The sequence below is a fragment of the Misgurnus anguillicaudatus genome, chromosome 7 (assembly GCF_027580225.2).
Source record: "Misgurnus anguillicaudatus chromosome 7, ASM2758022v2, whole genome shotgun sequence".
Classification (NCBI taxonomy): domain Eukaryota; kingdom Metazoa; phylum Chordata; class Actinopteri; order Cypriniformes; family Cobitidae; genus Misgurnus; species Misgurnus anguillicaudatus.
The window spans coordinates 40,828,089-40,842,287 of NC_073343.2; the positions used below are offsets into that span (position 1 = coordinate 40,828,089).

Sequence of the window (14,199 nt, forward strand, 5' to 3'; positions counted from 1 at the left end):
TTCTGTTAAAAAGCAACCAATACAACGTAAAACTCTATTGTGACCCATATTACAATATACAGTAGCAGAATTGGTGTGCATGATGTGTCTCTATAAAATAAATCATGATGTATTTTGCAACATTGGCTGACTGTATGCTATCCGTGTCTTATGCGTACTGCATGCATCGGATATGCGGTAACGTACAGGACTGCAGCAAATGCGCACAATATTATTTACTATTCTGCTCACACAGTCGCACAATCACACCTGCATGCACAAATGTTCATTTATATCTGTGCACGTTCACAGAGAGAGGTTATTTTGCCTCTAGATTTTAAACAATACATAGCTTATCTACACCAAGAGCGAACCGTAACTCTCGAATGTAAAAGAAAGTGATGTTACATATTTAAGGGTTTTTGAGCATAATTTTCAGGTCCCGGGAAAGACGTGAATGCTATTTAAAATTCAAAGCTGTATTTGTGGTGTTGTGAGACTGCATCTGTAAATGCGTGTATACGTGCTGCGGATGTCTTGGCCCGAGTGTTTGTGAGTATGTGGGTAGCGGCTGCGGTCTGCCTGCCTGATGAGTCATGGGCATTAACCGGCCAGAGAAAGTGATAGATTTAGCCATGCAGTCATAGTGCCGCGGGCTGGCAGAGCACAACACCTCCGCTGTGCTGCAATGGGGTGATGATCAAACAAACACACACAAATACAGGTAAACACACATGCACGCGTTTTTGTTTTTCATGCAAGATAAAAACATCTCCCTCAACCATTGTAAAATCACTTGTCTTGATTGATTTATACGGTTTTGTTAATAAAAAATGTATTTATTAGGTTAACTCGACTGTCTACAGTTGCCAAGCAAAAATATGGTGCAATAATATGAAATTGAAACCGATGTGTGGTCGCAGCTGTGCATATATCATCTATTGTACAATAGTAGGGCAACCTGATAATCGGAGATGGGTGTAATATCGCAATGCACGTATCGCAATGGTTTGCGATAACTGAATGATTTAAATACTTAAAAAAGTTATGCATTACAGTAGGGACATGCTAGTGCTTAAAGGAATATTCCATTTTCTTAAAAGAAAAATCCAGCTAATTTACTCACCATAATGTCATCCAAAATGTTGGTGTCTTTCTTTGTTCGGTCGAGAGGAAGTTGTGTTTTTTGAGGAGAGCATTGCAGGATTTTTCTCATTTTGGTGGACTTTAATAGACACCAACATTTAATACTTAACTCAAAACTTAACCGTTTTTTTCAACGGAGTTTCAGAGGACTATAAACAGTCCCAGACGAGGCACGGGGGTCTTATCTGGCAGAACGATTGTCGTTTTTGACAATAAAAATAGCAAATACTTTTGGAGCACGACTTCTCGTTTGGATCCGGTCGTCATGCGCTAGCGTGACCCGACGCAATACGTCATGACGTCAAGAGGTCACAGAAGACGAACGCGAAACTCCGCCCCAGTGTTTACAAGTGGGGTGAAAGAGGACCGTTCCTACGTTGTTGTATGTCAACTGATACTAAATGATGTCTTTGTGTCAGTTTATTGTTTACAATGGTCCGCAAATGTGAGTTTTATATATGTAACACGTGACCTCCCTACGTCACGACGCATTTACGTTAGGTCGCGCTGGACCGGACCTAAACGAAAAGTTGTGCTTTAAAAGTGGATATTTCTTATTTTTCTTGTCAAAAATGACAATCGTTTTGCTAGATAAGACCCTTATACCTCGCTTGGGATTGTTTATAGTCCTTTGAAACTCTGTTGAAAAAAACTGTTAAGTGTTGAGTTAAGTATTAAATGTTGGTGTCTATTAAAGTCCATTAAAATGAGAAAAATCCTGCAATGTTTTCTTCAAAAAACATAATTTCTTTTCAACTGAACAAAGAAAGACATCAACATTTTGGATGACATGGTGGTGAGTAAATTATCTGGATTTTTCTTTTAAGAAAATGGAATATTCCTTTAACAGAAGCAACATTGGCCTCGTACACACAGCATTTAAATTCGGTTGTCACTTCACTTTGCTCTTAATCCTTATCTGTACATACACACTTCAGTAATTTACGAGACTGTGGGTTTACACCAGATGCGAGTTCAACGATTTGCGCGAGTAGATTACATACAAAGTAACTGCAAAGACGCGATCAGACGCATCCTTATGTGGGGCGATGCGAATGACGCGATATGGGCGGCGCGTTTGCTGTGAAAACACGCGCTATTCGCCTGAAACGCGTCTTCGCCCAAGTTGAAAATATTGAACTCGCGCAAAAAATTCGCATGACACAAAATTAAATCCCGTGAGTAATCTAGAGCAAGCAACGCGATGTGATTGCACGCTTCGTGTTTGGTGTAAACCCACAGTAACACCAGACGCGAAGTTAACCATTTGCGCGAGTAGATTACATACAAAGTAAATGCAAAGACGCGATGAGACGAATCCTCATGTGGGGTGAATGACGCGATATGGGCGGCGCGTTTGCTGTGAAACACGCGCTATTCGCCTGAAATGCGTCTTCGCCCAAGTTGAAAATATTCAACTCGAGCGAAAAATTAGCATGACACGAAGTTAAATCCCGTGAGTAATCTAGAGCAAGCAACGCGATGTGATTGCACGCTTCGTGTTTGGTGTAAACCCACAGTAACACCAGACGCGAAGTTAATCATTTGCGCAAGTAGATTACATACAAAGTAAATGCAAAGACGCGATCAGATGCATCCTTATGTGGCGCGATGCGAATGACGCGATATGGGCGGCGCGTTTGCTGTGAAAACACGCGCTATTCGCCTCAAACACGTCTTCGCCCAAGTTGAAAATATTCAACTTGAGCGAAAAATTAGCATGACACGAAGTTAAATCCCGTGAGTAATCTAGAGCAAGCAACGCGATGTGATTGCACGCTTCGTGTTTGGTGTAAACCCACAGTAACACCAGACGCGAAGTTAACCATTTGCGCGAGTAGATTACATACAAAGTAACTGCAAAGACGCGATCAGACGCATCCTTATGTGGGGCGATGCGAATGACGCGATATGGGCTGTGCGTTTGCTGCGAAAACACTCGCTGTTCACCTTAAAAGCATCTTCGCCCAAGTTGAAAATATTCAACTTGAGCAAAAAATTTGCATGAGACACAGTTAAATCCCGCGAGTAATCTAGAGCGAGCAACGCGATGTGATTGCACGCTTCGTGTTTGGTGTAAACCCACAGTAACACCAGACGCAAAGTTAACCATTTGCGCGAGTAGATTACATACAAAGTAAATGCAAAGACGCGATCAGACGCATCCTTATGTGTGGCGATGCGAATGACGCGATATGGGCGGCGCGTTTGCTGTGAAAACACGCGCTATTCACCTGAAACGCGTCTTCGCCCAAGTTGAAAATATTTAACTTGAGCGAAAAATTAGCATGACACGAAGTTAAATCCCGCAAGTAATCTAGAGGGAGTAATGCGATGTTCCACGTTTGGTGTGTACGTAGCATAACTCCAGCAAAATGCAAGTAGTGACAACCGCATTTAAAGAAACTCTGCATAGTGTGTACATAACCGAACTGAACAACTAGTTGTTAATGAAGTATTTAAACGTGCATCATGGACATGACAGGTCTCTCTTCTGGAAAAAAGAAATGCCTAGAAAGTCTTCTGTATGCACGGTGCAGAAAATGACTACTGTTGCCAGAACTTGCACGAAAAATACAGCGAACAAGATAAAAATAAATCCAAATGCTTTACCTTAAAGGTCAAAATATTAGGACCGGCAGCTTCACACTTTAATAACACCAAAAACTTGATCGCTTTGTGAGCCATAAACGGTTAAGCACCACAATGTGATGTAAGTACAGAAAAAGACGAGGATCTGGCAACACTGCAAGAAATCACTCTGTTTGTGGAGCAGGCTCTCAAATGCGTACCACACACAACGCCAAGACGAAGGTTTCTTGTAATATTATTTTGGTCAAAGCTATGAATGATAAGCACCCGAGACGGCAGAACGTTGCTATGGTTATCTCTGTGTCAATCATTTTTGGGAGTGAGTCTTATTAACAATTTGTTATCTGTATATCATAATTACTATTTATTAACACAGTTTAACTATTTATTTATAGAAGATATGAATAGATATTTTAGGAAAGTGGTCCCTCGCTAAAGGTTCATCATATGTGGGGTCCCTGCCATCATAAAGTTTTAAAAACCCCTTGCCTAGATGACATTTTGATTGTTAACAATAACATCAAAATACAGCTCTTTCTTGCCTTTCAGCTTTTCTTCGTTCATTGTTTCTTATGCGATGTTTACTAAATCACTTATTTCAATAATTCAGTACAACGTCACTAAACTCCACCCTCTCGCAGGGAGTTGTGGGTAATATTGAGCATTAAATATTTTTCCGACATTGACGAGTTAACTTGTCAATTAAGAGAAAATGCTTCCCTGCCAATGACGAGTTTTTCCGGCAATCCGTATTTCAGCTATTAACCACCAGGTGGCACTCTTACCCAACTTATGAAACCCGAAAGTATTCCCTTAGGGCAAACAGTTCAAATCTGTGTATGTTTTGAGGATCGCTCTGAATCTGATCTCTAACAAAAGTCCTTCACAAAAATGGAATTATCTCAGCTTTTTGCTCAAAATTTTGTATTTTTGAAGAAACCTACCCATATGTGAGAGGTCATAATAAGAGAACAAATGAAGGTACGATGAAACGTTTTTTTTTTTTTAAAGCAGAAGGTCTGCTCTTTCATTTAAAGGAATAGTCTACCCCTTTGCCATATTAAACCATGTCATCACCTCAACCCAGACGAATCAACACATATCTATCTTCTTCCATGCGTGCACTGTACAGCGCATCGTGAATGTGCCAGCATCCAGCCCAGCCCCATTCACTCCTATGGTACCGAACAGGGACGCCACCAAACACATCCGTGTTTTCCCTATTTAAAGACATGAGGAGTTATACCAGTAAGTATGGTGCCACAAAATAAAACTTTTTTTTGGTACCATAGAAATGAATGGGGCTAGGCCAAATGCCAACACATTCACAACGCGCTGCACCGTTCACGCATTGAAAAAAGATAGGTATGTATCAATTCGTGTAGGTTGAGGCAATTACATTGTTCAATATGGCAAAAGGGTAGAATATTCCTTTAATATATTGTATGTTTATATATTTAAAGAAACATTTCCTGGAAGCATTAAACTTTTGTGAAAATCATAAAAATGCTGGCGCTGGCTGGCAACTTTTTTTAAAAATACTGGCGGGGAAAAAGTTAAGGGGACGAGAAGTACAGCGCCTCCTTACATAATGACACTCTTTTTAAAATTCGAACACATTATTTTCTTTGAGTGTACGCACATTAGGGGTGCCTGTCCGCGGCGCGTGACCTGACGTGATGCAACGATGTGCGACCCCTTAAGAGTGTGCATGGACCTGCACTTCAAAATTTTACCAGAAGCAGTAGACCATCCGGGTACTTAACATACCATGATTTGGGACATACTATGTCGAATACGGATAATAGGCGAATTGGGACACATGGTTAGTCTCTACTATTATGCTATTACGTAGAATCCTACAACTTTTATTCACTAGCTCATCATAACAAAATTAATATAAAAATAAAGGTTGAACCGTAAATGTTAAATATAAAACAATCATGTTCCCAACCTTGATACAGATTAGATTTTTCAAAATGTATCAACTGACTTCGATGTAAATGTAAAAGAGACAGGTCTACGGTTATTTCCAGACAACTGTAATGATGACTATGATGCTAACAGCGGCAGGCAGAGCACAGAGCGTCTTTGTCCTCCCAAACGCTTGCTCAGAATCCTCGAACGTACTGACACAAAACCAATGAAGCTGCATCTGTTGCCTAGCAACCAGATGTGAACGACTGAGGTCGAGATCGGAGGAGTGAGAGCAAAATCGCTGCCGGCAAAGTCCCCTCTGAATCATTATGCATTCAGCCCCACGCACACGGAGAAACACACACACCTCATCCATCTTCATCCGCTCGAGCGGCTTCTGAGAGCAGAAGCACACACTCGCTCACGCACGCAGCTCGGCAAAAATCAATGGAAGCGCAATGAGAAATGCGAACCCTGAACAAAACTGGCCCTTATAGAAGTACAGCACGCTGGAGTACTGCCAAAGTCTAATGGTATAATATCCATCCATTCTCTGAACGGAGCCAAGACCAGCTGGTGTATGAATACCATCAGAGGTCCTCTGGCCATGGACTGCACATACAAATGTTCACGTCAGAGCGCATTGTGGATGTAGCATCAATCTCAAAGAAAGATTATATCGTATTCATCCATAAAAAATAAACAAAAAGCAAGCAGCTTTTTGGTCTCACTAATGGATAGAATAAAGCAAAAACAAGGAAAGTAGCAACGACAACCAATCATCTGCAAGCATGTTAATCGTTGGTGATCATTTCCGTCTGTTGGATACATAATGACTTTATGGTTATGAAACCTATAATGTGATACTTTCATTTGCAATAATATGAAGTCTGCTATGTCTACTGTGTGTTGTTTTTGATTTAAGAGGTTTTACATCAATGGTGGGTGGAGGAAGGATGGTTTCGGCTGGGATGAACGTCGTAGGGGAAGCCGGTCTGCCGCACAGAGCGCTCTCAATGTTCACACCAGGCTGGACCTGGACAACAAACGACGAGCAAATGCAATTTAAAATCTTGGAAACAGTAAAAATATCTTGTGTTGAAATACTGATCTTATTATTACAAAAGCAATAAAAATGTTCTCACCTGTATTTCGCGCTGCGGGGTCCGTTTCTTCGGTTCTGACGTGACCTCCAGTAATATCGTGTTGGGCTTCCGAACAACAGAAGTCGGCTTGAGTTCAGGGATGGTTATAGGAGGAAAGGAAGTTGTTACAATGGGGGGTTTGTCTCTGATGGTTACCATTGAAGGCATTGGGGTCTGGCCGTCCACTCTGGGTTTACCTATAGAGAGACAAAAAGAGAAGTGTAGAGAGTAACAATCTGGGCGGATAAAAGTTCGAATTACGCAATGGGCAATGCAAGAGATGTCAACATATAGTAATGCCCATAAAAACATTTATTCCTGTTTACTGGAGGTTTAGGACAGAAACACACTCAACTTCAGTATACAAATACTGACATGAATGCCTGGCCATTGCATTGCAAACACAACACCACAACATAATTAAACATTACATACACATCAAAATAATACATTATACAAAAAATGTTGGGTTGTTTCAAAATATGGTTGCGTAAAATACAGACAACCCAACCATGGTTTGGGTTCAATTAAATAGAAAATGTCTATACTGTATTTGACCCAATGATTGGTTAAAACAACACAGCACATTCTTTGTAGAGTGTAAAAAACTAAATTAAAGTCTGTACAACTAAATAAATTAATAATACAAAAACTGATCGACCGTTTGAGTTTACGTACAGTAGTTAGAAGCATTTGTGCTAAAAAAAAATAAGCTCCTAAAAACTAAAAAATAATTTTAAAAATGAATATAATGAATATTTTTTTAGTCAGCAACAACGTGTTTAAAAAAGTTTTGTTTATTGAAATACATTTCAGTACATTTTAATGATTTTTTTCACAATATTTTTAACATCCTGATAAAAAATGTCAGGAAATGGCAAGAGAAAGAGTCCAAAACATGTGCATTACATGTTCAGGTGCAAGGAGTACATGCCGCACATTCAGGTCCGAGCAAGAATTCAAGACGCGCGCATTACAAGTCTAGATGCGTGCTAGAAGGAATATGCGCCTGTTACAAGCTCTCTCGCGCAAAGTGAAGCCCACAAACCCTCTCATGAGAGGAAAGGCATGCACGCAAAAAATGGTTGGGTTATTTTTTACTCATAATGATAAATATTGGACAGAACACACCGTTGGGTTAAAAATGACCCAATGCTGGGTTGTTTTAACCCAACTGTTGGGTTATTATAATCATGGTTGCATAACAACAAACCAGCATGTGTTCTGTCCAATATTTACCCATTATTGGTCAAAAATAACCCAGCCAATGCGCATGTTATAACTATATAATAACTATCGCCAACTATCGTCATGAAAGCCCAGTATCGTCATGAAAGCCCACTATCAGCTATATATCTGACTATCGTCTATCTATCGTCTATCTCATAGTATCGTCTATCGGCACAACCCTAAGCTAAATTATTATTATTTTTTATGTTTTTTTTATTTCTCAGGGGCATTCATAGCAGCTGCACCCTTAGACTTTCTGGTTGCACCACCTGACCTCTGCAATAAATTTACATTTAGCAGACTTCTACTTGGATGGCTAGTATAAGCTTATGCCTGTGATATTCAATTCATAAATATACTTTTTAAATACAACTAAAATGTGTTCGATAAAATAGCATTTTTTCTTGTTTTACATTGGTTGTACCACCTGACACAGAAAGTGTACATTAAAGTAGCTATTTTTTTTCAGTACTTAAGAGAAATCTACAAACTTTTAATTTAGCCATAAACCACTTGGGGTTCACTGGATGATGTGATATCATGTTTACTGTTTATACTTGTTAAGTTCTTAATAAAAGGCACATGATTGCGGTTGTACTACCTTGACATTTGAAAACATCCAAATTGTTGGACCAAAGTTTTTTAAATATTCCAACAACTACTGATAATTGTGAAATTTGTTTATAGATTTCAAACATAATATAATGCCAAAGTATATTATTTTGAATTTTTTATAATTGAAACAATTTTACCAGCAAATTAATACGGACACAGTTGCACCACCTGACATTTTACAAGTTTGGGATTCCAAAAACAAAAATTTGTGTTTATTATTAACAAATACTGAAAATGTATCTACAGTATATGAAAATGTTTCTAAATAGGTTTTATAGAATAAAATGACACGCCATAAACGTATCAAGTTATTATGCCCCCAGACACAAAAATATGCATGTTATGTCATTAACCCTTATGTTTCTGTCCTTACTATCACTGTAATCCTGTACATTTTTTATAAAAAGCCATCTGCATAATGACAAAGCTCAAAAGGATGCAGTTTGTCAGGCACTAGGGGTTTTTGTCTGCACAATCAAACAGGCTACGTTTAAACAGAGAGTGAAATATCTACCTCTTTGTTTTCCGCAGGATACAAGAGTGGATTAACAACACACTCAGACAGCCTAAACCTGCCTCTGCCAAAGCCCTGAAGTCTGCACATCCATCGCCCCATTGCAGCAGAGATAACATCAACACGCTGTTTACAGGCAAGGACACAGCGCGACCCCAATACTCACGCAACAGGGATATTAAAGACAGACACACTGGTGCAGATGGAGCCCACACACACCCACACACCCATTACTTCACCTCCCAACACACTTCAGAGTGACTGTAAAGGACGTTCGCTGTACTTTAAACCAGTGTGTCTGTCCAAAACACATTCACACACATCTGGCAGACCGGGAGGGCGATTTGGAAGCGACTGGTTTGTATCTAAACCAAAAGACAAAGAAGTTCAGCCAGAGTGCGCTAGCGTGTTTTGTGTCGTCCCTGTTTGCAGGAAAGCAGGTTATGGACGCACACGCCCCATTACATAGAGACGCGGGTCTGGATTCGGCACATTAACGGCGAACGAGGAGGCTGGCATTAGCATAAATCTGCTGCGAGCGCAGCAATCTGGTTTTTTTCCAGCCTTCCATGCAAAGCAGGGGAAACATAAGCTTTACGATTTCCATAATTTGGCTGAAGGGCATCCAAACAGTGGCTCAGGAGCAAGAAGCACTGACTCATCTGGAATGCACAAATACTTCTGATAGCAAACATGTGGGCTCCGCTGCAGGACTGTCAACGGAGGAAAGACATTTGAATGCCGCAACCTCAAAAGAGAGCGTGCGAAACACGAAACGAGATCGAACAGATTAGTGCAATGATGGACAGGGAGAGATGCTATTATGTGCAATTCACGAACCAGAGAGGCCGCGAGGCATGCGAAGAAAACAAAGACCCAAATGAGGAGACAGAATTTGCCTCAGAATGAATGGGAGCGTGCAAATCACTGACTTTACCAAACCTGAGGTTACTAGGTACTGGTACGAGAAAAGAGATTAAAACAAAAACGCACATGAATATGTGCACACATGACCGCTTGTGCAACCACATGCACTTTAAATGCAACAAACAAAGTCACGTCTGCATCTCAGGAGCCACCACAAGAGCAATTTCTCTTTCAATCAATAAACTATAAAAAACGTTCACTCTTGAGACAGCAAGACAGTGTGAGCGAAAGATGCTGCAAGATAACTTGCGCATGCATATTAAGGGTCTTTGCAATGGCCATTTCTTTAGCAATACATTTTTTTTTAATTATAAAAAATAGAAAGGATAAATAAAAAATGCCTTTTGCAAATTGCACAGAAACCCAAGTCCCGGCTCACTGCCGCTGCTGATTCGATTGCCATTTTCTCCTCTCCACAGAGCAGAACTGGCTAAGCAGATTTGCGAAAAGCTGCCCGCTGTAGCTCGCGTGTGACTGTGACTCGGGGGCCGTCAGCGGATGAGACGAACAGAACATCTGCAGCAGATGAAAGGCTCACTCTCCATTCCCATGAGGCACCCTGCAATTCCCACTGTCCTCCCCGGAGAGTCACGGAAGAGGGGAAATTAGGCCAGCCCTAATCTACAGCCCTCCAGAGACCCAGTCTGAGCATTGGCGAGTCAATCCAATCCAGACTGGGCCGGTCTGGTACCCTTTGCTTTACAGATACCCCGCAAAACTGGCTGGGGAAGTTTTTAATGAGAGTCTGGAACTTTCGCACATTTGGTGTGACGGGAAATAGGACAGCACCGGTGGACGTGTAAGAAACTATTAAAATGCCCGGGGAATCACCTTGGTGTGAATATTACCCCGACTGCTAATATAACTTATATGATTCAAATACTTTCTGTCGGTGAAGGGTACCAAAAAACGTATCAGGAGATGTGATGCTTCACTTTTATTAGACAGAACTTCGATGAGACTGATAGCCGCAACTTTGAGAATGAAATTGAGCCCTGAAACGTGGTTAATTTACTGGGCACTTTAAAATTACTACACCAGAAAATCCAACTTTCCAGATCCAGACTTGTGCTACGTACATACCAAACGCGGGGCATCGCGTTACTCGCTCTAGATTACTCGCGGGATTTAACTTCGTGTCATGCGAATTTTTCACTCGCGTTGAATATTTTCAACTTAGGCGAAAACACGTTTGAGGCGAATAGTGGGGGTTTTCGCGGCAAATGCGCCACCCATATCGTGCCGCACGATAACGTGGGGCGATGCGAATGACGCGTCTGATCGCATCTTTGCATTGACTAATCTACTCGCCCAAATCGTCTCGCGTCTGGTGTAAACCCACAGTTAAAAGTTGACACTAAATCCCGGAGTATAGCGCGAACGCACACACGTGCTCAAACATACAGCTTTGCAAAGCATAGTTTATTTGACTCGTACATGTACATAGACGTTCAACGCATTTGCAGTCCGACGAAATGCAATGCATATCCTGTCCTACATACTACAATAGCCTCTTTCACACAGTAATTCTGGTAAATTACCATGAATTTACCAGAATGAATTTACCAGTAAATACAAAAATGTGCTGTTCACACACGCAGTGGCGTTCCATTATTTTACCAGTAAGACATCATTCACACATCAGTATCAAAATACCGGTAAATTCATTGAGAAAGCGGAAGTACCTGTAGCATGCGGCGAGCTCAGTGTTGTATTTGTAAACAATCCACGGCCCTGTCCCAAATGGCACACTCCGGACTTGTGGTCCTCCTCAGAGTCCACACTTTGATGACATCACGTAGTCCAGACTTTAGGGACCCTTGATGCGAGTCCACGTGGGTGCACCGGAGTTGTATTTTGGGACAGACTCGAGCATCACACCGGAAATAGGTAGAGAAGTTGCCCGTCAGTGTGAACTCCTCTCTTCCGTCGCCTGATTGGTCTGATTGCCCTTTCGCAAGGACTTCTGGGTTGGCAAAGTGCGCGAAGCCTGCTGCAGTGCGGGCTTCGCTGAAGACCGCATCAAGGGAGCAAAGGAGGCGCTGATGAGCACACTTCAAAGCGTAAAAATAACAGATGGGACACCCTACGGACTCGTAGACTTAGCGAGAACGCGCAATTTAAGGCCACGAGACCGAAAGTCCAAATGAAGTGCGCCATTTGGGACAGGGCCCACGTCGTTCATATCCACGGTCCGTGTTTTGCTGTTTTCACGTCTGTGGTAAACAGTCGCGAAGTTGCTCATGACCAAACAACATTGAATGAGACGACGTCAAACCGAAAATGCGTTTTTAACAACACTACTGTTTGCACGTTAGGCTTCACAGAGGGCGTGCTAAGGACGGCGGTAAGCTGTTTTAAACAACTTTGATGAAGAACTGTGGACGTAAACTTCAGGTGTGCTCAACTTTTAAGAAGCATGTGTGTGGAAACGTCAGTAAACAGTGCGGGGGTAAACGCGTCATCTGTATTAAAACGCTATGATTGGCCCGAAGCTGTCAGCACGGTCTGACGTCGTCCGTTCTAAATGCCGGTAATCCTATAATTTTCGTTCACACATAGCGCTTACCGGTAAATTACTGGTAATCTTACAACCTGTCTTACTGGTAAATTGGGAGCACTGATTTACCGGAAAGGTTCTGTTCACACATGATCTGTTAACTGCAATTTACCAGTAAATTACCAGTAAAGACTGTATGTGTGAAAGGGACTATTGTCACGTAGACGCAAAATCCGGCGTTGCGCATACAGTCCGGGTGCAGTTTTCTGATGATGAAAATTGCTTCACGTGCACTTAAGGCTGACTTTCGCATACATGTAAATAATGGACTGTACTTTGGGCTTAACATTATTTTTAAAATATTTCTATAATTTTAAATGCGTGAGGCCTTCGAATGGATTCTGAATTTTGATTGGCTATCAACGCTTTATAGTTAATGAGCTGGAAAAGTCGCACTAAAATGTCAGGGTAACTATAAAGATAGATTGTTAAAAAAAATATTTTTCTGTAATTATCAGATTATACTCTGAGCCTATCACATTGGATGCAATGATTTGTTTCTATGGCAACAGCCATAATTCCAATCGGATCCATGTGTGGCTATTCAAAATATTTATTCACTACCGTATTTTGCTCCTGTATTTATGTGATTCAATGGATTCAGTAATGTGGAGTGACTTTGGGACATTTTTTAACTTGATTTGGCTTATTGTGTTAATTTAGCCTATTTAGCCTGCCAGGTATGTTCTTTATGCTATTGTGTATCGTGAAAATAACTGTTTATGTTACTTTAACATGTACGGACACCTATTCAGCCCGCTGTTCTGCGCTATTGTTTAGTTGAATAACTTGCCTTTCCAGATTTAATGTCTGTTCTTCGGCTTGGTTTTTGTGAAATCATTTTCTAAATAAACACGACGTATAGTCCACTTTTACTTGTATATGTTTTTTCCTCTTCAAAACGCATTTTTGACTGTTGCGACTTATACTCCGAAGCAACTTATAGTCCGGAAAATATGGTAATGTATGTGAAGGTTTAGCTCAAAATACCATATAGATAATTTATTATAACATGTTAAAATTGCCACTTTGTAAGTATGAGCAAAATTGCGCCATTTTTGGGTGTGTCCTTTAAAATGCAAATGAGCTGATCTCTTCACTAAATGGCAGTGGATGGATAGTCCAGATTAAGGGGTGGTATTATCCCCTTCTGACATCACAAGGAGAGTCAGATTTCAATTACCTATTTTTTTCACAATGGTTTACCAAAACTAAGTTACTGGGTTGATCTTAATCACATTTTCTAGGTTGATATAAACACTGCTGGGGTTCCAAATATAGCACTTTAACATGGAAAAAGCCAGATTTTTTTATATGTCCCCTTTACTGTATATATGATAAGTAATTAAAATAGCAAATATGCCAAATACAGACATATACACTTTTCTCAGACGTTCCGGGAGTCTCATGCATATTGATAGTGGCTCCCTGAGGTTGTTTTAGTGCGAATGATGTAAAATATTCCCAAAATCAATTATTTGAGAATGTGCGAGGTTTTCAAGGTTTCAGTCTGAAGTGTGCGTGACAAGACGAAGAGAGATAGTGACAGAGAGCGTATCATGATTACGCTAGTC

The 14,199-nt window shown here is 40.8% G+C and overlaps 1 protein-coding gene across 1 annotated transcript in view; it reads right to left on the bottom strand.

The window, feature by feature from the left end:
* kiaa0586 (KIAA0586 ortholog) overlaps positions 1–14,199 on the bottom strand; it is a 177,882-nt gene that overhangs the window by 66,058 nt on the left and 97,625 nt on the right. The window contains exons 18-19 of the mRNA XM_055171508.2: positions 6,780–6,976; positions 6,569–6,670 (exon numbers count right to left, since the gene is read on the bottom strand). Of these exons, the coding sequence (XP_055027483.2) occupies positions 6,569–6,670; positions 6,780–6,976 (299 nt within the window). The remainder of the gene's footprint in view (positions 1–6,568; positions 6,671–6,779; positions 6,977–14,199) is intronic.